Source organism: Lissotriton vulgaris, chromosome 7 (genome assembly GCF_964263255.1).
Source record: "Lissotriton vulgaris chromosome 7, aLisVul1.2, whole genome shotgun sequence".
NCBI lineage: Eukaryota > Metazoa > Chordata > Amphibia > Caudata > Salamandridae > Lissotriton > Lissotriton vulgaris.
The window spans coordinates 957,447,729-957,470,621 of NC_141695.1; the positions used below are offsets into that span (position 1 = coordinate 957,447,729).

Below are 22,893 nucleotides of genomic sequence, written 5' to 3' on the forward strand. Positions count from 1 at the left end.
CTGGCACTCCCCCTGTCGAATGAACGAAGTGTGGGAGTTCAGTACCCGACAGGACCTGCCCATGTAAAGCACTGACGGTAACTTTAACTTTACACAGAGCAAGAGATCCGTAACCTGCGCAGCATGGTGAAAAATGACTAAAACGAGAACCAGGATACGGGGGTTACTGTATCCCGGACACCCGGGCTAGATCACTCGGGATACTGCATTTTATCCCAGCCGTCATGCGACGTTTCTGTAGCAAACTATTTTCCAAGCAGTCAATGAGGAGCGCCCTTCTAAAGTCTAAACCACACCTGTGCGACTCGATAGCACCTCTTCAGATCACACCTGTGTCTGGTGAGAACTCTCTGTGGGATCACGCCTGAGGTATGCCGAGCACTCCACACACCAGCCGAGTCAGCGCGAGAGCGCCTCTGGAGACGCACGCGCGCCATTACGCCTCATTACGTCCGGCGCACTGCAGGTTTAAGGGAACCGCGCGCCCAACCAAGGAACAGCGCAGACAGTAAAATGCAAATTAAAACAAAGTTGACTTGAAAGGTGGGTACAGGGTACGGTTCTATGCTGGAATCTGCCCGAGGGCGGGGCGCAGGTGATTCTGTCGATGTCACTTTAAGTCCCTTCCCTCCAGTCATTCGCAGCTCTCTGGACTCCCCAAATCAACCCCTGTGCACAAAGGGTCCCCTGACTCTCCCTACTCACACAGCCCCTCTCTACAATGACCTCTCCGAGGTGAACAACGGCTCCTGACTCTCACTCTTCACATAATACTACTCCCCACAGACAGAGTGACAGGCTCCCCGGTAAGTGCCTGAGCAGAAACCTCAGACTTTTAGCGCTATCTCCCTCTGCCCCCCGCATCTCCCAGGCTCCCTTCCTACCATGTTCCCAGTGGCAGGCTGCTGGCGGCTGTGGTTCTACTCTGGGTCTCTCGGCCATCCGTGGTCGGCGAGGTCCTGCTTGAGAGGAGGGTGAGTGAATACTCCTTACAGATCCCTCGGCTGCACCTGCCTCAGGTGCGCTGCTTTAAGCGTGGCCGGCCGGTGTGTCTGAGGCTGCAGGTGTCTTCTGATGACGCTGCACATTCCTTTCCAGACACCTCTGAGACAGGACGAATGAAACCCTAACCCGAGGAATGTAGCTGCTGGTTCACCCGCAGGCTGGCTACGGGATACACCAATCCCATATCTCGCCCAGTCATCAATGGGGCGAAAGGCGACAGAGAGTCCATTCATTCATTAAGGGAGTGACGCCAGAGAGACCCCATTGATCCACGGAGGGCAAGGAACTAAAGGCAGACCATTCATCCATGGAGGGACGGAGGCTTCAGGTAGCCCATTCACCCATGGAGGGACGCAGGCTTCAGGCAGCCCATTCACCCATGGAGGGACGGAGGCTTCAGACAGCCCATTCATCATGGAGAGACAGATGCTTCAGGCAGTCCATTCACCAATGGAGGGACGGAGGCTTCAGGACAGGCAGCCCATTCACCCATGGGATTTTGTCGAGCACGTATGGCACCGAGATACTGAAAGAGTACCACAATGTAAGGCGCAAAAAGCAAGGACATGTATAAACACTGAGTTGTTGCTAAGAATGTAGGACAGGTCCCGGGCCGCACTGTGATTGGCTGACGTCACGGGGGTGTCCCGGCCGGCAGCCAATCACAGCGCGGCCCGGGAATGACGTCACGGGGGTGTCCCGGGCCGGCAGCCAATCGCAGCGCGGCCCGGGACAAAGGGGCGGGGCTTAAAAAAAGCACCAGAAACGCCCCCGAATCGCGTTTTCGAGAGAAAGCGCGATTGACAGCCTCTGCCTCCCAATGGCTATCCTCCATTTATGGAGCTAGCCAATGAGAGGCAGAGGCGGGGCCGACATCCATACTGAAGACAATAGTTTTCAAACTGGGAGGGGCACTTCGTGCCCCTCGCCAGGTTCGAAACCTAAAAAGGCAAAGAAAACAACATTTTATTATATAGCAAAATTCACCCTTGTTTGCTTCATCATTGGCAAGATATGGTTTAAAACAGGATTCCAGTATATTTGTGGTAATTTTGAAACTTTAACACAAGCAGCTTCTTTTTTTCCTACAAAAACCCAATAAATCTTCCCCTTATATGAAACAATACTCTAATTTTAAGATTATTAGCCTTCATAAATTCCTGTTTAACACAATCAGGCTGTCATCAGACTTCCTGTCAGCAAAGGCATTGTTAGACCTGTCAGCCTTATGGTGGTCTTCTCCCAAAACATTTTGCCTTTGCTCCTCCTTTTTTTGCTGATCTCTTTTTTGCTGGCCTTAGGACTCTGTGCAGTTTACCACTGCTAACCGGTGCTAGAGTGCATGTGCTCTCTTACCTAAACATGGTAGAATTGGCTTGTACTCAAATGGCACATTTAATTTACTTGTAAGTTCCTAATAATGTGGTATCCCCTGTATCTAGGGCCTGTCAATTGAATGCTCCTAGTGGACCTGCATCACTGATTGCGCCACCCACTTGAGTTGCCTTGTAAAATGTCTCAGGCCTGCCATTACAGCTTGGGTGTCTAGAGTATAAAACTGCCATTTCATCCTGGCAAAATAAACCTTTTGCAAGGTCTAAACCTTCCTTTTAATACATATAAGTCTATCCTACTGTAGGACCTAAATACCCCGAACATGTATTTTTACGTTTTACACAGCTTGGTAGTGAAAAACTCCTCAATTCATTTTTCAGTACTTCAAGGCCTATCTCTCCATTAGATTACCAATTGGTCCCCCTATTATATTTAATAATTGGTGACTATTAATTAGGAGCATTTGGACAGTTCAATTTTGGTGTCTAAAGGATTTTAATTAAACATAATCTTTAATGGTAAATTCTGATTTTAAGTCACATTTCAGTAAATGCCACTTTTAGAACGTTGGCATTTTCTTGTCCTAATAATGGTGTGCCTGTAGCCTGTCCCAGGGTCAAATAACTAGGTTTAGCTGGCAGTTGGTCTATTGTGTATTTCTCTACAGACAGTGACTCAAAGGGTCATAGCTGCTGGCAGGATGGGCTATCTGTGACTAAATGAGGGGTAGCAACCACACCACACTTGCTCATCAAAAAGGCTCTGCCTGAGCACACTCACAATGGGTTTGAAACTACTCTACAATCAGGGGTCAAGGCAGGGTTGTAGGAAATTTCAAACAACTCTGGTGGTCGGAACCTCCAGAACCTTCTCCTACATCAAAGTGGACACCAGGTATAAATATTGGACACTGAGACCCCACTCTTCAGTGAACATCTGGACCTATGGAAGACTCAGAGGGAGGAGTGCTGTGCTACCTTGCTGCAAAAAGGACTGCCCCTCTGCTGCCCTGCTGTGCTTCCCTGCTGCCCTGATACATTCCTGCCTAAGCTGAGCCATAAGGACTGGACCACCAGAGTGACTCTAAGGGCTAGTTGGTTGGCCTCTTTGATCGGAAGCTTCAGGAACAGAATGGGTGTGCTCCATCATGAACCCAACACATGGACTCTGCCAGCTGTGAGTCCAACCCTTCTAAGTGGTGCCAGCCCAATCCTAGACTCTAGGAAGTAGGTGTGAATGTGCTTTGCAAACTCAACTGAGTTCCCAGTAGAACTGATGCGTTGCCACACATTGCATCCCAGAAACTTTGCATCAAAAACGTTGTGTGACACATCGCCTCACCATGCCATGCAGTCCTGACCCAGGACTTCACATTGCAACACACAGCCTCACCAGAACCACTGCTGAGAGATGTATCCTGGATGCAGGCCTTTGTTTCACAAGCCCTCGTCTACAGAATCCTTGCTGATGATGCAGGACTCCACAACGAAGTCTTGCAGCTCCCTTAATCCAATGCTGTGTGACACATCTCCACTTCAGGACCTCTCATCACTCTGGCTTCATGGTGCATTCTTGACACAAAACCTCACAACACTCAGCTACCAGGCTTGAATGTACTCTTGTTCAGCGAGCCTAACTGAGTCTCTGTAGCCAGCCCACACTCCATTGCAGTCTTCTGAAACGTATGACCAGATATCCAAATTTATCCCTTTGTGTTTTTTGGCACTATTTTCACTTAAATCTTGAAAATTTGCATATTTCTGGCTCCACTGATTGGAATGTTGCCATTTTGGTTTTAAATTATCTTTTAGATTTGACTCTATTTCTCTAAATTGGTGTGGGATGTTTGTTGTGTTCTGTTTCACTTTATTATTGTGGGAATTACTGCAGAAATACTTTACACATTGCATGTAATTTAAGCCTCAATGCTTTGTACCAAGCTAGCAGAAGGTTGAGGACCGGGTTATTTAGGGTTTGCTTGTCACTTCATTCTGAAAAAGAATTCTGATGGCTACTTGAGTAGGGCAGCCCCTCAAACAGTCACTCAATTTTCTACGGGTATGTAATGATCGACACAGTAACTTACATTGGCACAAGATTCTCTGCTGGTAAGTTCTCTCTCTTTGAAAGCAAATCATTCTGCCTGTGAGTAATTAAAGTTGCTCTGAATGGATATGGTTGCCGGCGAGATGACAACCCACATGTAAAAAACTATGGGGATGTGGAGGAGATGTGTCAGCAGCAGACTATACTACGGAAACGCCCTCTACGCCGGAGCCCCGACCAAGCTCATCAACAGACTGCAAAGAATCCAGAATGCCTCGGCACACCTGATCCTCAACGTCCCGCTCCGCAACCACATCACCCCCCACCTGAGGAACCAGCACTGGCTCCCTGCTGACAAAAGAATCTCCTTCAAGCTCCTGATCCACGCACACAAGGCACTCCACAAGACCGGCCCAGCCTATCACAACAGTCAACTCTCCTTTTACGTACCCAAAAGGAATCTCCGCTCCACAGACCTCTCCCTGGCCACCGTCCCACACATCTGTAGAACCACAGCGGGAGGAAGATCCTTCTCCCACAGCTGCCAAGACCTGGAACACCCTTCCTCTCAACCTACGACAAACCGAAGACCTTCTAACCTTCAGGAGACGACTCAAGACCTGGCTGTTTGACCAGTAGCAACAAAAAACCCTCCCCTCCACTCCCCACCCTCAGCGCCTTGAAACTCTGTTGGGTGAGTAGTGCGCTTTACAAATTATTTGATTGATTGATTGATTGGTTAGAAGATTCAGTTCCCAATGTGGGAATTGGAATGACCAGGTTCCGGTTCCCAGTGTTGGCTCAACAACCTGCAATCCCAAAACAAAATTGCTTTTGTTCAAAAACACCAATGCAATTATTTGACTAAAATAAATTTCAAACAAAATTATGTTTGGCTTACATTGAGACCTTTGCATAGAATTACTGAAGAACCTCCATCAAATATTTGTCACAGTGTGATGTACAATCTGAAATGGAATTAAATAGTTGGGTGGAAAATACGTTCAATATTTGAACACATAAGTGCAAAGGGATACTCACATATTCTTGAATGTCGTTCTCACTTTTATTTACCACTGCAAGATTGATGATATTTTGAAAGGAACCCATCGATTATCTTGGAACGATAATGCATGTTACATGTTTTTCCTCATATTCCAGTGCTGAGGTAAGGTATAACATATTTTTTTCTTCTTAAAAATAAGAGTCTGGTGAGATAGCTAAAGATGTCTCAAAGGCCAGATCTAAAAATATGCTTCATTATACATACCTAGCCATGGACAACTCTGGAGTACGAAATCGGTGTACTCGATCATTAAGTTAGAACCCCTTTTTAGAAATAAAACTGTGAACTCCGATTGTGGTTCTGCAAAACAATGCTTCTTCATGAGTTCCCCGTCTTTGATCATTGGTTGATGAGAAAAATACTCTCTTTAATTTTGTTTATTTACTGATTTTGCATTTATCATGTAATAGTTGAAATGTCTGCTTTGAATAAATGTACCAATGAATGGGCCTCGTTTCTTACTAAGGGTAACACTTTACTGTTGACCTACAATTTTCAGTTCACGTTCAGGCAAAGACCGGGCCTTTTGCATCTAGCGAAGGGACGCCTGCAGCCTGCCCCTGCTGCAGTTAAACACCAGTGATAATCTCGCTCCCGAAATGGGTTCTGTGGCTGAAAATCTCTATAAACCTAGATTAAGTAGATTTTAGATTTACCACTGGCAGGATTGCTTTGAGATTAACGTTTAATAATGTTTTTTACATAATTCCGTTCTGTCGTTTTAGCTTCGGACAAATCGCAGCAGAGGAGCCGAAAGACAACACAACTGTGTTCACCAGGATTCTCGACCGCCTTCTCGATGGCTATGACAACCGCCTGCGACCTGGGCTCGGAGGTGTGTGTATATTACAGGCTCCTAAAATGTGTAACGTACTGGGATATCCAATGTGTTCGCGTTTGTTGAAGAAGGGCACACTTCATTCAAGGGACTTCACATTTTCTCTGGTCTCTGTACTTTTTTCATATCTCGTGCACTTTGCTATATCTCTGTCACCTGTCAGTCTCTTCAGTTTTCGGTGTGTTCTTATTGGCTTTCATCTCCCACTCCTTTCTCTCACTTTCCCTCTTCTATTTCCAGCTATAACACCCACCAAAGGTCTTTGAACATTTTCCCTTTATTTATTTATTTTATTTGGGAGATTTGTAGAGCGCATGGCTGCCCGGGAGCGTCCCAGCGCTGACAGAATCCACTAAGTTCTCCAAAAAGAGGGCCGGGGGGTAGCATGGATCAAGGGAACAGCCATGTCTTCAGGGATTTACGGAATGTTAAGAGATTAGGTTGGGCCCGGAGGGCTGGTGGAAGAGTATTCCACATCTTGGATGCCAGGTAGGAGAATTGCCGATCTCCGAAGCGAGATTTTTTGGTTTTGGGTATTTTAGTCAGGTGGGCATTGGTAGAGCGTAGGGTTCTGGTTGTTATGTGGGGAGTTACGAGATTTTTCAGAACCGGGGGAGCTTTTCCGTGCAGGATTTTGTGGGTTAGGCACATGGCCTTGAAATGGACCCTTTGTTCCACCGGGAGCCAATGTAGTTCTTTGAGTGCGGGCTTGGCAGAGCAGCGCTTTTTGGTGCCAGTAAGAATTCTTGCCGCAGCATTTTGCACCACCTGGAGCTTAGAGATGACTTTTTTTGGGGATCCAAGGTATAAGGCATTTCCGTAGTCCAATCTGGACAGTATGAGGCCCTGGATGACCAGTTTTCTAGACTGGAATGGAAGGATAGGAAGGATTTTGCGGATGGACCGGAGCAAGCCAAAGCAAGTTCCTGCAGTTTTCTTAGCCTGGGTGCTGAGAGTAAGTTTATCGTCCAGCCAGATCCCTAAGCTTTTGATATCGGTTTTGGGGGTTGGAGGTGGGCCCATGCTGGGCGGCCATAAAGACTCCGGGCGAAAAAGGGACTGGTTGCCTAATACCATTAGCTCCGTTTTTTCCCCATTGAGCTTTAAATGGGAGTTGCTCATCCAACTGACGATGTCCTCCAGGCAGGAATACAGATCTATGGAGGGGGGTTCTGACTGGCTTAGGGAAACGACCAACTGTGTGTCGTCCGCGTAGGTCAGGAGTTTGATGCCATAGGGGACGACAATTTGTTCCAGAGGTGCCATATATACGTTGAAGAGTGTCGGGCTCAAAGAGGAGCCCTGGGGCACTCCGCAACGTATCGGGGTTTCCTTGGAGATACAGTCTCCGTCTGCTACCTGAAAGGAGCGATTGTGGAGGAAGGATTTTAGCCACTCAAGGGCTGTCCCTTTAATGGCAAGATTTGCTAGGCGTTGGGCAAGAATGCTATGGTTGACGGTGTCGAAAGCTGCGCTAAGGTCCAGGAGGATCACTGCCACTGATCCTCCTGCATCGATGATCTTCCTGGCTTCTTCGACCACCGCCACCATTGCTGTTTCTGTCCCTTGGCCCGGGCGGAAGCCCGTTTGCGAGATTTTTAGCAATTCATTGGACTCCAGATAGAGAGAGAGCTGGGAGTTTATGTATTTTTCCGCCAGTTTACTGATGCCTGGGAGGAGAGATATAGGTCTGTAGTTGGCCAGATTATCCGGGTCAAGGTTAGGTTTTTTTATGAGTGCTTTCACTACCGCTTTTTTCCAGTTAGTGGGCACTATTCCGGAATCGAAAGAGGTGTTTAAGAGGTTGATTATGAGAGGCAGAATGCTCGGGGCTACAAGTTTAAGATGTCTCAGCGGGGCAGGGTCGTGGGGCGATCCGCTTTTGAGGGCTTGTAGTATAGAGCCCAGAGTTTCCGCGTTGATGGGTTGGAATTTGCTAAGTTCAACGCCATTTCTTTGCTGATGGGAGGAGGGGAGGGGGAGTGGGTCTGAAGGGGAGAGCGGCGGAAGTTGTTTAAGTATATTTTGAATTTTAAAGTCAAAGAAGTTAGCTAACTCATTGCAGTGTTCTATAGTAGGGTCTCGCGTATCTGGGGGAGTGGGGGGTTTGAGAAGCTTTTTCAAAGTGAGGAACGTCTCCCTTGATGAGTTTGCTGCTTGGCTGATTTTCTCGCTGTAAAAAGAGGTTTGTGCGTTTTTCAAAGCTTTTTTATAATTCAGGATCATCAGTCTGTAGTCGTTTTTGTCGGTGGGGTTGAAGTCTTTTCTCCAGACTCTTTCTGCTCTTTTGCAGGCTTTTTTCAAAAGGCGGAGTTCCTGGGTAAACCATGGGGAAGTTGCTTTTTTCCTTAGATTACGGTGAGATTTTTTAGGGAGGGCCAGGTCTAAGGAGTTGGTAATCCAGGAAGAGAATTCCCTGTCTGCGAGTTCAATGGTAGAGCTAAGGTTGGGGACTGACTCCTCGAGGAGTTGTTTCCATTTGGCAACGTCTAGTTTTGCCCAGGGTCTAGATGGTCTGCCGGGGGCTTGAATTTGCGGCGGTTTGGAGTAAATGTGCCAGCTGAAGGAAATGAGAAGGTGGTCGGACCATGGCACGGGAGTGGGGGGCCTGGTCTCAAGGTCCTGGAAGTTGCAGAATATGGGGTCGAGCAGGTGTCCTCTGTTGTGAGTAGGGAGGGAATTCTGTAGGTGCAGTTGGTGGGTGGCCAGATCTTGAATCAGTTCTACGGCTGCATTATCTTTGCTATCTTCCAAATGGATATTAAAATCCCCTAGAATAAGGAAGTTGGACTGAGTGCTGGATCTAGCTAAGGAGCATTCTAGGATGGAGTCAATGAATTTTCCCATGGCACCAGGGGGGCGGTAAATAAGGAGTCCAGAGAGAGAGGAGCAAGGGGAAATCTGCAAGGTGAATTGGACGTTTTCACAGTCTGCCAGGGGACTATCAAGGAAACGGCAAGGTATGGAGTCCTTAGAGATGACAGCAATGCCACCCCCTCTACCTTTGGGCCGGTCAAGATGTTGAATGCTAAATCCAGGGGATAGTGCTAGGACTATGTCAGCGTCAGAGTTAGGTGCCAGCCAAGTTTCTGTAAGAAATAGTATATCAAGATTGAGGTCTTCGATAAGCATATTTATTTCAAGGGCGTGTTTAGGTAGAGATCTGCAATTAATCATTGCCATATTTATGGTCATGTGTGTGGGAGCATTGAAGGTGAGGGGAGTGAATTTGAAAGGGCAGTGAGGACAGTGATTGAGGTGGGAATCTCCCATTAGAGTATGTGAGCATACAGATGGAACGGACCTGTTGAGGTTGCGAAGGGCATTACCTGAATAGGTCGTCCTTCCTTCTGGCCTCTTTCCTGGCACCTGGCGTGTACTGGCGCGGACGGGCGCAGACGGGCTTGCCTTAAGCGCGCCTTCGGCGCGCAGACGGCGCTCCCGCTGCGCTCGTCCGCTGCGCTTCCTGGCTAGGCACATAGTTTATGCCTGAGAGGGAGGGCGTCAAGGGGGCGTGGCCAGCGGAGGTGGGCGTGTCCGATGACGCGCTCGCCCTCGGAGGTGGCGGAGATAGGGGATCGTTGCAGCGTGACAGCACGCTGTTCAGGCAAGTGAATATAAGTTTTAAAAGTGCGAGGTTACACAGTATCACAACAAAAGATAAAAACACAGCACACTCCCGGCTTCCGCCTCAGGAGACTCTTAGGAATTGTGGGAGTCGCGCTTGGAGCTGCGCGCTCTATTTACGTCCAGGAAGGGGGCGTGGCCAGCGGAGGTGGGCGTGTCCGATGACGCGCTCGCCCTCGGAGGTGGCGGAGATAGGGGATCGTTGCAGCGTGACAGCACGCTGTTCAGGCAAGTGAATATAAGTTTTAAAAGTGCGAGGTTACACAGTATCACAACAAAAGATAAAAACACAGCACACTCCCGGCTTCCGCCTCAGGAGACTCTTAGGAATTGTGGGAGTCATTATTCAGAGGGTAATATTCAGCCTACTGAGAAAGGCGAAATATAAAGCAAGCACTTCCAATTTTCCTTATTCGCTTGTTTTTTTCCTATCCGAAAACACACATTTTCTGTGACTCTTCTATTGTAGAAGCAATTGTCAAGAAGTGATTAGAACAAATGTGGATCTTTTTCTAACTAAGGCCGACAGCACGTCTTTTGTTTTTAACTTCAAATCTTTTTGCTGGTATAAAATGTGATTATTTGCCCAGTCTTTTGTTTTCTTTTTGTCATTTCCTCTTAAATGGGACATGGCGTCATTTATTTTACCTTGATTCTAATATTTCATTACTAGGCTATATATAGCCTCTTTGACTTTTCTTTTATTTCATTGTGTTAGCAATTTCATTGTATTTACCGTTTTTCTTTCACCTTTGGTCCCATTCCCTCTTAGCCACTATAGCCCCGTTACTTCACCCTACCTTTACACCTGGCCGAACCTTGGGGCATATTACCAAGCAATAGCAATAATTATCGCTATTGCTTGGTTAGCGTGAAAGAATTATCGCCGAGCTGCGGCGATTTTTATCGCAGATAAACCTTGGTTTTACCAAGGTTTATCGCAAATGCGATAAAAATCGGCCGCAATGCATGACGATATTCATGCATTACCGAGCTAATGCTCTTAGCCATGTTATCCACCTCCCATAGGATAACATGGCTAAGAACTGCTCAGGGCAGGTGTTAGCTTTTGGAGATAATCGCGCTTTGCGGGAATATCTCCAAAAGTTGGTAATAGGAGATAGCGATGATAGCGACTGTTTCCAGTCGCTAACATCTTGGCACGCCCACTTTGCATGTCATTAGTGATAAATATCACTGACATGCAAAGTGGGGCCCAAGATGGTCGCTATCTCCTACTAGCTGTCGCTAACTGGTGTTAGCGACAGCTAGGTAATAGGGAGATGATTTTATCTCCGCTTTCTTGGCTTTTAAAGCCAAAAAAGCGGAGATAAACCCCCCTGATAATATGCCCCCTTATCCTTCCTCCTGTCCGCCTGCCTCTCTATTTGTGCTACTCCAATTCTTCAGTTAATGCCCGATTTTCCACATACTAATTGATAGTATTTGTCCTATCCAAAGTCTCATGGCGAGTAAGACCAAGAGTACAAGCCATCTTCTAATTCATCCGTTTTGAGCAGATCAAATTTGATTCTTTAGTTTCTGTGGCCCAATCGTTTAGTGTTTATTGGCATATCTACACTTACTATGAAACCCTCCATTTCAAACCTCAGTATTTTGCCTACCTGAATGCCAACCTCTTTACAGTCACCTCTAGAGCCATGGGCCGGCTCCCTAATGAAGACTTGCATTACTGGTCCTTAGTTCAAATGCACCCTGTAGCTACATTTAGGAACATATTGCTTTATTATTAGGCCTGAGTGAAATTTTAATTACTCTGGAGTAATCAGAGTCATTTTATAATTTTGCTTTGCTCTTTTGTAGGCCTGGATGAAGTTTGAGGAGTTCTACTCCACGGAACTCTGTGAAGTGCTGGATCAACTCTTCCATGCTCCGTGGAGTTCTGCCAGTACTCCTGGAGGGAGTGCTGCAGGGCAGTGGGGTGGGGGGTAGTAAACTCCTGCATACGGCCGATCGAAGTTAGGTAAAGAAATAAAGAGATTAAATTGCGTGCGCCGCAATGCCAAATTTAGTTTTATTTATTCATTTCTTTTCCTAACTCCGATTGGCCCTTTGCCGGAGTTTACTACCCTTCTACCCTGCCCCTCCTCTGCCCCACTCTACTGCCCGCAGCACTCCTTCCAGTAGCCGCTAATGAGTTCTGGCATAGCAGAATTTTTCAATTCACACTGCTCACACTGATTTTTAGCACCAGGAGTTTGTCCCGGGCTGTAAAAGAAACACAAACTGCACTATGCGTCATGTCAGAGAGCGCTGCTGCTTTCTGCCAGTCGAATTGACATTCTACGCAATCGGCAGCTTCCTCAACGTGAGCAGCAGATTTCTCAATGCGATCGGTTGTGACCATCCGCAACCGCCCGCGTTGAGAAACCTCACTGAGAAATCTCACTAGTGCGTGATTTTTTCTCACAAATGCTTGCCAAGTTAACGTTGGTGAGAGAAAAACTCCGCTCTGTGTCACTTCGCAGAGTTTTCCAGAACTCTGCCCGCTGCTACTCTTTTGATACAAAGTCACCAGAAATGCTGTGATTACACCCGTTAGTATAATTATGAGTAATTTGGCACAAACATCCTATTCCTGGAGCACAGGAACAATGAACTTAATGAGCACAAGTGGCTGCTGCTGCTCATGTTCTGTTGCAGTTACCCATAATTTCTCAGCGCAAAATGCACACTCGGTCCACTTTGGACCTGAAGGTGCACATTAGGCTAAAACAAAATAGCATTAGAAGCTGGGTTTTGCTCCTCATATAATTCTGCATAACATTATTGTAATTTTGCATAATTACACATCAGCAAACCATGCTAATTATGCCCAACCCTGCTTATTAGCTTAAGGATGAGAGAAACACATAATTCATTAAGGAATCCCCATACCTTGTTTCCTTCCATAAAGGTCCCCTACTTGGACCTGAACTTTAACAGAATCCTCTTCTAAGCACAAATCCCTATTAAGAAAGCAAATGGTTATTTACCTAAGGAGGCCCTAATCACTCTACTTTATATAATAATGATCTTTAAATGTTTTTATCTTGTCGTTTCTTTTACACAACTCCTTGTAATCGCAAGCATACAGAATGTTTGTCAATATTTTCACTGCAAAGAAGTATGTTTAAGTACTGAAAAAGAGGAATATTAGTTGAAGTGAATCAATATTTTCACAGGAAAAAAGTATGTTTTAACACCATGAGAAAGTGGATTATTAGTTGAAGTGGATGGAAGTCCTGTTCAAGTAATAATAGCAGTATTCCCTACTATGGCTATTTAGGTCTCAATAATGTAAACCCAATTTCACTCCTTAGTAGCTGTAGCACTGAGCAGCCTGGCTTAATTTATGGTAAAAATTTGAACCATTTATCTCTAAAATGTAAACGAAACACAATGAGATTCCTAATGTAAATAATAAAAATAGAGAATCTTAAATTAATAGCATCTGAAACAACAGAAATTTCATGTAGGGAACTGGACATATGTTTTTTCCAGGTTTCAATGGCAATGAAACTAAATTGCACAAAGTGCCAACCACAAGTGCCTGATCACACTAGATCACACTAGACCCGGTCAGAGACATGAGTTAAGGCTGACCATGATGGAGCATGAGTCAGACCCAGGGCTCAGGTTTACCACTGTGGAAAGGTTACCTTCTGACGTAGTCATTTTTCTGGAGAAAAGTCCTAGTAACGGGGTCGTTGGAAGATCTGGGCTGTAGGCTGGATCCAAAGAGAGGCTCATTGTTGGCAGCCAGCTGAAGCACAGGACCTCAGAGGGAGCCTTGGCTCCAGTGGGAAGTTTGAGGCTCTCAATGTAGACATAAGGAAAACTCCAAGCAGGCAAAGGCCAGGTCAAAAAAGACATTATTATCAACAGAGTGTTGCTTGGTTTTGGTCTGAGTGAAGTCCTCTACATTCAGCCCAATCTTTTAACGTCCTTTCATTGGAGCAAACTAGCAAGATCTTTCCAGCACTTTAGCAACAGACTGGTGGTAGCCTCTGGGTGTTTTGGCAAAAAGTTCACGAAAAGGTTTTAAGTGCAATGCTTGCAATTTTGAATGGGTAAAGACAACACTCTAAACAAGCCAAGGTTATGTGACCTTTTGGGCACCACTTGGGGACTAGGATTAAATCTCCCAGAAGCCACCAGCAGGGTCTAGGGTAAATCCAGTTGGAACTGGTCAGCTGGGCTCAACAGAGATTTGAGCTTTTTTCAGTTTTTGTGCTCCTGAAGCTGATTAGGAGGCTACCTAATTAGCCATTCTAGCCCCTTTACTGACCAGAATACAAGTGGAGAGCAGGTCCTCCTTTTGGGCTTTCTCTTCACAGGTTCAACAGCAGGTGCAGCCCTTCTTATGTCCCCCACAGGTTCAGAGCTGAAGGGGGTAAGGATGGAGCCACTTTTATGCCCTGTGCCAGCCTGTGTGTGGTGAATACTCATGAACGCTCCCTAACCAATAAGGTAAAGGTTTCCAGGGGTGCCCCTGTCCAGTTTTGCAGCACTTATTGTATGTTTTCAGTAAATTATACCACCGTGCCCCCCTCTACCTATAATCAATATGAAATAACCTTGTTTCCTCTGTGCAGAGCTCCTTTGCCCAACCAGAGATGTGATTAATACAGTATTCAAGCCCTTCCTTGTGGTCAATCGAAAATGTATTAGGGTTGCCCCTCTCCCATTGTGATTGACAGTAAAGCTTTTATCCACTTTCTGGGAGCAAAGCACATCCCTCTCAAGGACAGCCATTAACAGTCAGGTGACATTGAACACTGGCAGAAAGGCACACTTGGTTTGGGCAGGAAAATTACAGCTTTCTGAAATAGTAGTTTACAATCCTAATTGGCTGTTAGTTTGGATTTTAAATTATTAATATTTGAGTCTTGGAATCACTGTTCTGTCTACTCCCAAACTGAAGTCATGCATTATAAGGCATTACAATGTATTTGAGTACTTTTCTATGGGAGAGCCAGCCTTGCCACATTCAAAACAACGTTGATGATATTTCACTTCCAGGAAATGTGAAACTTGAATACACATCCCTACTTTTTAAATACATGCACATGCGTGCCAACATTTCAGAACAGGAAAGTGGGAGATTTTGGAAAAAATAATCTGGGGAATGTATTTTCCCCAATAACTTCCATTGTAATAGAGGCAGTGTCAGGTGGGAGACATATAAAATAAAGCCATTTTCTGCTTCAAAACTCAGTAATCTCCAGCCCGAACTTGTCTGTTGACATGTATGCATGAACCCTGCCCTTTGGCCTGCTTTAGTGGTGACTTATAGACATTAAAAGGGAGGATTTAAGCATGGCAAAATGTTTATTTGCCGGATCGAATTTGCAGTTGTAAAGGACGGCCTGAAGACACCATTTGCCTTATCACTGTCATAGAGGCACAATATCTGCTGCAAATCACTTACAGGCCCTGGGGTAAACTTGGTACCATATCATAGGGACTTGTAGTTGAGATAAATGTTCCAATAAAGATCTTTAGCCAATTTCACAAGTTGTTAGGGGTCAGAGCACATTCATGTAGGCCCGGTTAGCAGGGTCCCTGTGTACAGAGGACAAAAACCAACAGCATCACTTAAAAAAAAAGAAAAAGAACAAATGGGGTAATAAAAAGAAACATTTTCTTAGAAACGCCATCACCTAAACTGATGAATGTTTTATTTGAAAAACAAAAACAGCTTATTAAACACATCCTGTACGTCATTTTGATCATGCAAATTTTTGGTAAATATACAAAATAGGTAGGAGATGTTTCCTTCAAAGGCCATGACTTAACCGTGTTTTTTTATTATAGCCTTGTTCATTTTAAGGTTTATAGGATGCACATATATTGCTATTCCACTCTTCCAAAGGGGATTCTGGAATAAAAACAGTCGTCATCTGCAATCCATTGTATAACTGAGATGAAGGATAGTTTTTGACCAACCATGACCCTCTGTTTTAGTTAAAAAGCACTCACTTGTCTTCACTTAGTGTGTATGTTTGGCCGTGTTGTGTACTACATGGCCAACCCCTGGACACTGTATCATTAAACAAGCCTTTTTTTCATCATGCATTTCCCAGGAAGGCTCGAGCTAATGTAGGCCAGGCTCTGAAAGCCCAGGGCTGCTGCTGGAGCCTCTGTCACTTTCCCCTACTTCTCGAGGTTAATTGCAGCAGGCATAGGGGAATTCAAGAGAATGATATCAGTGAAAGAGAGATAGAGAGAAAGAACCTGACCTGGAAAGAGAGGGATAGAGCAAGAAGAGGGTGTGGGGCTGGTTTGAGCATTTTTGCCAGGGCTGTTGTTGATTCCCCAGTGGATAGGTTACTATCCACTTCACCTCTGAGCTTTACTCCGCAGAATAAGATATATTTGATTGTATAATATATAGTGTATAAAACATCATTAATTCAATGTTAATTTTTTTTATATTAAAAAGGAAATTATGTAAAGAGCTCAATAAGTTACAGCACAGTGAAAAGCAGTCGGGATCTTATTGCAAACTCCCGAATTAGAGACAAGTATGAGGTTTTTGTGGGAGAATTAACCTTACTTAGACTTTCTTCCCTAACGCACTAGGGGTTACAGTTTCATGGGGGTCTCTGTACTTTTGTGCCCTTGGCTTCAATGCACCAAAGCATAGGAGATAGGTTGCACCATATAGGGTTCTTTTCAGGGTCAGACTGACCGTGCTGGGTGTTTCCCCAGGAGGCGGGAAGGGTTGGGGAGGTTTTTCTCTGTTGCTGCAATATTGTCCCCTGTAACAAAAGCAGCAGAAAAGCAGTTCCAGACTCCCGGGGCCATGCAGTGCTTCGCCAGTGACTGGTCCAAAAAGTTGCAAGGGCTGCTTTGTGCTCCCAGTCCAACCCTGGTTCCTTTTATTGGGGAAGCGCAGCATAGCTGACTCACAGGCCCGCCAGCCGCATTGACAGTGCAGAGCTTTGAAAACCCGTATCCTCACTGATCCTCCAGCACACCGTGCAGAGATGCGCTTTAATCCATCACCTGACGTCTAATAACATCCTTTCAAACAGCAGAGAATATTAATGACCTCATCGTTGGCTTCCAATCTTGCAGGACATCAAATTGATATTTTTCACCCCTCTTGGAAACCTGTCCCAATTACATTTTATTAGCTGGTCTCTGGAAAGAAATATAATTATTTACTGAAGTTCCTTGTTCGCTGCTGTGGCTCTTTCTGGCACGTGCATCCACTTTTCATCCTTCAAGTACCCTTTATCGCTCTGAACGGTGTTTAGATGAGAAAGGGAGAGCCATGCATCTCTTGCTGCATAGCGCAGAGAACCACCCATAGCTTTAAGTGTGCATGTTTATTAAAGGAGCTCCTTTACTCTTTTTAAAAATAGGAACATTCAGAGACGGCTGCAGAGGCCTCTGTATTTTGGGTGGTACCCAGTCGTGGGCAGTGCAGGTAAGAGCAGTGTGTCGGGGGAGGGGGAGTCGACAGATGACAACGAGGGAAAATAAAATACAAAAATAAAAAATCACTTGTCAAGTGCTCGCTGCATCACCGAGTTGGCAATGCAGCGAGAACAAGGTAAGTGGTTTTCTTTAATTTATTTTATTTGTCCTCATTGTCTTCTGTTGACTTCGCCCCACCCCCTGCCACCGCATTTACCTGCAGCGGTCGCAAATCAGTGTACACTCCTAAGTAAGAGGGAGTTTGACAGGCAAGGTTTGTGAATGCCTCCCTGTGTGGTCTCTCAGGAACGTCCAAAAAACCCTCATGGTCCTTTGACAAGGCCATCTCCATAGAGCACGCATTTCATTGCTTAATTTGAGCCGGTGGGTGCAGGTGGGGCAAAGCAGCACTTATTGTTCTAGGACAAGCACTTATTTTTCTTCACCACACTTTCACCCAGAGCAAGAGAGAGAAAACACAAAAAGAGAAAGGAAAGAGAAAGAAAAATAAGGAAAAACAGTAACATTGGGGGAAAGAAAGTTTGAGAAAAGAACCTACACACATGAGATATAAGGAGAGGGTGTGCTGCTGGTGGATGAAGGAGGCAGGAGGTGGAATCAAGATTACTCAGTCTTGGTATTCTACACAACCGATATTCATAGTACCAGTTGTGAGCTTCTGAACAGATGTATGGGCCCCAGTGCTTACTGTTTCACAAATTAAGCACTAAGGCATCTTCTTGCCGAGGGGAGCTGCTCCCACAATGTCTGTGATATTACAGGCAGGAAAGGCAGTACTTTTCCTTATTTACTATGAGGAACATCTCCACGGAATGAGTGAACACTCCCGTTGTGAACGTGTTTGTGATTATACTAATAGTAATAATAATACTGATAGTATTTATGTAGTAGTCGTATAACCAGCATAGTATTACCTATTTCGTTAGAGTACTCTGAAAGTGGAATTGTTGAAGCTGCAAACTGCAACCTATACGTCACTAAGTGTTGGCTACCTGTTTAGCTAGGATGTTTTATGAATTTAAATGATTCTTGTTGTCTTTGAAAAGGTGAACTTGAATATTTGAGAGTCTGCTTCTGAGAATTTGTAAAAGTCATTTCACCATATTTGTAGTTATCTGGGTAAGTATGATTTTTGGGATGACGCGTTTTTGAACACTTACAATGGTTTTCAACTTACAGATTTTACATGTAGCCAGTTTATTTCTATACAGAAATAATACCGTGCAATGTGTTACTGTGAAGCCATGCGTCACTACTTTAGTTGTGGAGTTCTACATTCCCCAACAAGAAATGTCTGTTTTTACCCAGCGTGAGCAGCTCGAAAGATGCAAAAGCAGAGACAATGCAGACATTATACTTCCCATGGCTTTCATGTCATGTTACAGAAGAATAGCTTTTCAGTGTCAAAAAGCATGATTCCGCAGCATTAGCAATGATAACGTGAGTGGATTCTTCCAGCAGTAAGAACGTCTCACATTCGTCTCTGTTAACATTGTGCTGTTGCTAGATCACCAAAGAATCCCGCACAGCAATACTCTCATCCTCATTTCAACATTTGCCATAATTCCCTTGTAGTTTCCAGCTTCCTACTAGATCCGCAACTGACGTATTTGTCCAAGCAGCTTCATTTGAGTTTGAAGACCTAGTTGGAAAGTGGAAGCGCCCAGAGTCACCAAATGAGCCATGCTATTTTGTTGCCTTGAAAATGATTTGCTTGATTTTTATTTCATAACATCTCTTTTTGCAGTCATCAAATCTTCATTACATACTGGAAGACAAATTCACTCTGCAGTTAAAAGAATCCTCCTTGACTCTGCTTTCTGTTCTTTGTGAGGATACATTGGCGTTGAGAGTCAATGCTGAGCAGTCCTCTGTGTTCATTGGCACCACACAACATGTCAGACACTGTCACACAGTTTACACCTCTTGAAATTCATGGAATGACTTCCAATTCCAGCTGGTCAACACCTAAAGGGCAAGGGATGCCAACTCTATCCATGTGATAAAGCTGCTGGATCTTTCTGCACTTTTCAACATCACCAACCATACAATGCTCCTCAGTCGCCCTCCTGGCGCAGCTCTCTTGCTGGTTTCTCCCTTGCATGCAAGCTAGATTTCCTCTGGCCTTTTTAAACACTGACAGGTAAAACATTTGAGTTTTTCACTTTTACTTCTTTGATGATTACACTTGAAGTCTCCCCTTAGATCAAAAAGAGCGAACCCACATTAACCTGCTAAACGCATGTCTCGAGGCACCTATTCACACATGTAAAATAAGCAGTTAAGGCTAAATATATCCAAGGCAGAGATTGGCGTTTATGAGGGCCAAGAGTAACTTTGTTCTGAGGATTTTGGGAGTCCATGAGAAACTCTTCTCTGCTATTTTGTCCCATTATTAATTTTGTGCTCAGATTAATGGTTAATTTAGCCTGTCTTCTCTGACTGTAGCATAGTCGTCTCTGCCATCTCCTATTAAGAAGACAACCTTCTTGGAAAGCCTCTTCATGAGAAAATGTACAGTCACATAGGGGCATATTATCAACAACTAGCGATATTTATCGCTAAATAAGCCTAGCGACATTTTTTTTATCTCTGCGCATCGCCGGATTTTATCGCAGAGATACAATGCTATTAGCAACGTTTATCTCCAAAGCGATAAAATATCCGGTGATAGCGGCGAAATGCGTGTATATCGCTGGAAATCCAGCAATATTCAGGCATTATCGCTAATAGGGACTTAGCCTGAATATCCACCTCCCATTGGATATACAGGCTAAGAACTGGTCTGAGCAGGCGTTAGTTTTCAGCGATATTCGCGCAAATTGTTTTGTCACTACGCCTGCGTTGATAATAGGCGATAGAGATGTTAGCAACTACTTTCAGTCGCTAACAGTTTGGATACACCCACTTTGCATTTCATTAGCGATAAAAATCGCTGACATGCAAAGCGGGCCCCAAACTGCTCGCTATCACTTGAAAGCTGTCGCTAACTTGCATGCAAGTGTTGCCCATTGAGGATTGCATCAGTCTCTTGTAGTGCCCAGCGCTGGTCAGCTAGTATTCCCCATGAAGTGTCTAGTGACCTGTGGAGTTTGGCTGCTTCAGCTTTAATCACCCTGTGCTGGTTCTATCCCTCAGCTGACTGACCATTGTATTAACTTCATTGGTCTGGGGCTTGGGAGTGTCTTTTCCTCAAGCTCGGAGCCACAGGTACAGTCTTCTCTTTGCAAGAACAAGGTGCTGAAGGTGCAGTGCAGCAGATAGTTCAGCCTCTCTTTAATAGGTCCAGGCCAGGGGTCAGCAAGGCAGTTCTTCTTTTGACCTCTCTCCAGCTGCATAGTGATCTGAGGTTCAGGGTGCTAGATGTACCCTATTTATGCCCAGTATGTGCCCTAGGGGTGATGCTGTTAGTAGCCAATGCACTACCAGGATTCCTGACACCCTGTGACAACTTTTGGCTATGAATGGCATCTAGAAATCCCATAGTACACTATTCTGCCTACTCCCGATATGTCTGAACCCTTCCTTGAATGTTGAGTTTGTTAGCCCACCCTGGAGGTGTGGCTACCTGTGGGCTACACACCCATGAAAAACTGGTTTGGGCACTTGTCTCCCCTCTCTGTCCATGCCACCAGTCTGTCTACCTGAACAAAGGGGCAACCCTTCAGGATTGTCATTTGCTGACCAAAGATGACTATCCTTTAAAAGTCACCTTTTGGGCCAACACCCTGAGTGGCTTCCTGGAAGGCGGAGGTAACACCTCTCCCTGCAGCAGGCTCCTATTGTTCCTGAGCCAAGGAGTCCTACACACTACTCCCAGGAGTGCAGAAGGCTTTCTGGTGGGCAGTGACTGTGTGAGGGCAGCAGACAAATTGGGCTACAGAGTGGCAACTTTCTAAAAATTGCTTTTGCTTAAAAGTGACATTAAATTCGACTTGGCCATCAAGTCAGATGTAATGGTGTGATTAATTTGATACTTTCAAATAACTATTTTAGTAGTCCCATTCAGGAGTTACCTGGGCTGAGGAGTAAGTCAGTAGCTCTGTGTTAGCCAATGGGGCTACTAACTCTTCCACAGCAAAAAAACAATTAGGAGGTTTTGCTGCTAGGGCATATTCAAAATATTCCCTACTTACTAATATACAGCTCTCTGCCTTAGGACTTGATCGGCCTGCCTGAGGGGAGACTTACATATATTGCATATGGAAGTAGGGGGCTTTGTCATTGGTTTAAAAGGCAAAGTCGAAGTAGCAGTTTTAAAACTGCTCTTCAAGGGTGCAGTGACAGGTCTGGGAGCCATTTTGCATTTTGTCACACACAGGGTGGCACAATCAGTTCTGCAGCCCTGGGTGGACACTCTGTCTTACATGCCCTGGGTACCCTACACCAGGGACCTATAAGCAAGTCAGTTATGTCATTTGGGAATATCGAATTCAATATACCTTTTTTATGGGTTAGAAAACTGGCACTAAGGTCTGGTTAGCAGGAATCAGTGCTCTTACAAAGTTGGAGCAACCAGCAACATCAGTCCAAATTTGTGCGGATGATCATGCAAAAAGAGGTATTTCCTTACAGTTGTTATGCCACAGGGCTGATCAAATGTTAATGGTGTGTGGGACATGTAGAGTACAGTGCTAAGGAATCCACAATACTAGGAATTGTTTTTACACAAAATGTATATATCAATATTTCTTAAATTACCTTTTTCAGTTGCTTTCTGAAACAAAGGTCAAGGTTTATGAATATTGATACTGGAGCTTAGTCCATAATGTGAGACTGCTGAACTGCATTCGCTCTAAGCCGTTTACAGTAAGTGATATGTAGGACATATACTGTGCAGGACCATTGATCGGTTTCACTCAGCACTGAAACTCCGCATTCTCTTTCAACCTACCACCCTCTCCTCCCTCCTGGTCCCCTCTAATGGAAATCAAGATCTCATGAGATCTGTCATATAGAAAAGTGGCACATCTACTTTAGTCAGTAAAACAATTGTTTATTCAACTCTTAGTCTCTAAACCACGGGTACTCACAAACTTTCCCTCAGGGGCCAAATTTACAGTGTGGTTTGTGGCCGAGGACTGCACTGGTGGGGGCGGAGTCAGTGGGGGAGAGGGGGTGGGGCTACAGTAAAAAAAAACTGTGACCATGAGGCTGAGCACAGGCCTCTGCAGCGGACGCCTTTGTCTACTGAGCCACCAGACCCGGCATACACACACCTCTCTCTCTCTCTCCATCTCTCCCTCCCTCCCCTCTCTCTCTCTCTCTCTCTCTCTCTCTCTCTCTCTCTTTCTCTCTATCTTTCTTTATGTCTCCCTCTATCTCACTCACTCTGTCTGTCCCCCTCCCTCTCTCTCCCTCTGTTTCCCTTCTTCTGTCTCCCTCTGTCTGTCTCCATCTACCGGTCTCCCTCCCTCTGTCTGTCTGTCTTTCTCCCTCTCTCTGTCTCAGTCTCTCTGTCTCCATCTCTCTGTCTTCCTCCCTGTCTCTGTCTCCCTCTCTGTCTCCTTCTGTTTCCCTCTCT

At 45.2% G+C, this 22,893-nt stretch overlaps 1 protein-coding gene across 1 annotated transcript in view; it reads left to right on the top strand.

Annotated features, from left to right (window-relative positions):
• Positions 1-22,893, top strand: part of LOC147702816 (gamma-aminobutyric acid receptor subunit alpha-1) — a 536,635-nt gene that overhangs the window by 106,320 nt on the left and 407,422 nt on the right. Inside the window, exon 3 of the mRNA XM_086931399.1 lies at positions 6,178-6,287. Within this exon, the coding sequence (XP_086787525.1) occupies positions 6,178-6,287 (110 nt within the window). The remainder of the gene's footprint in view (positions 1-6,177; positions 6,288-22,893) is intronic.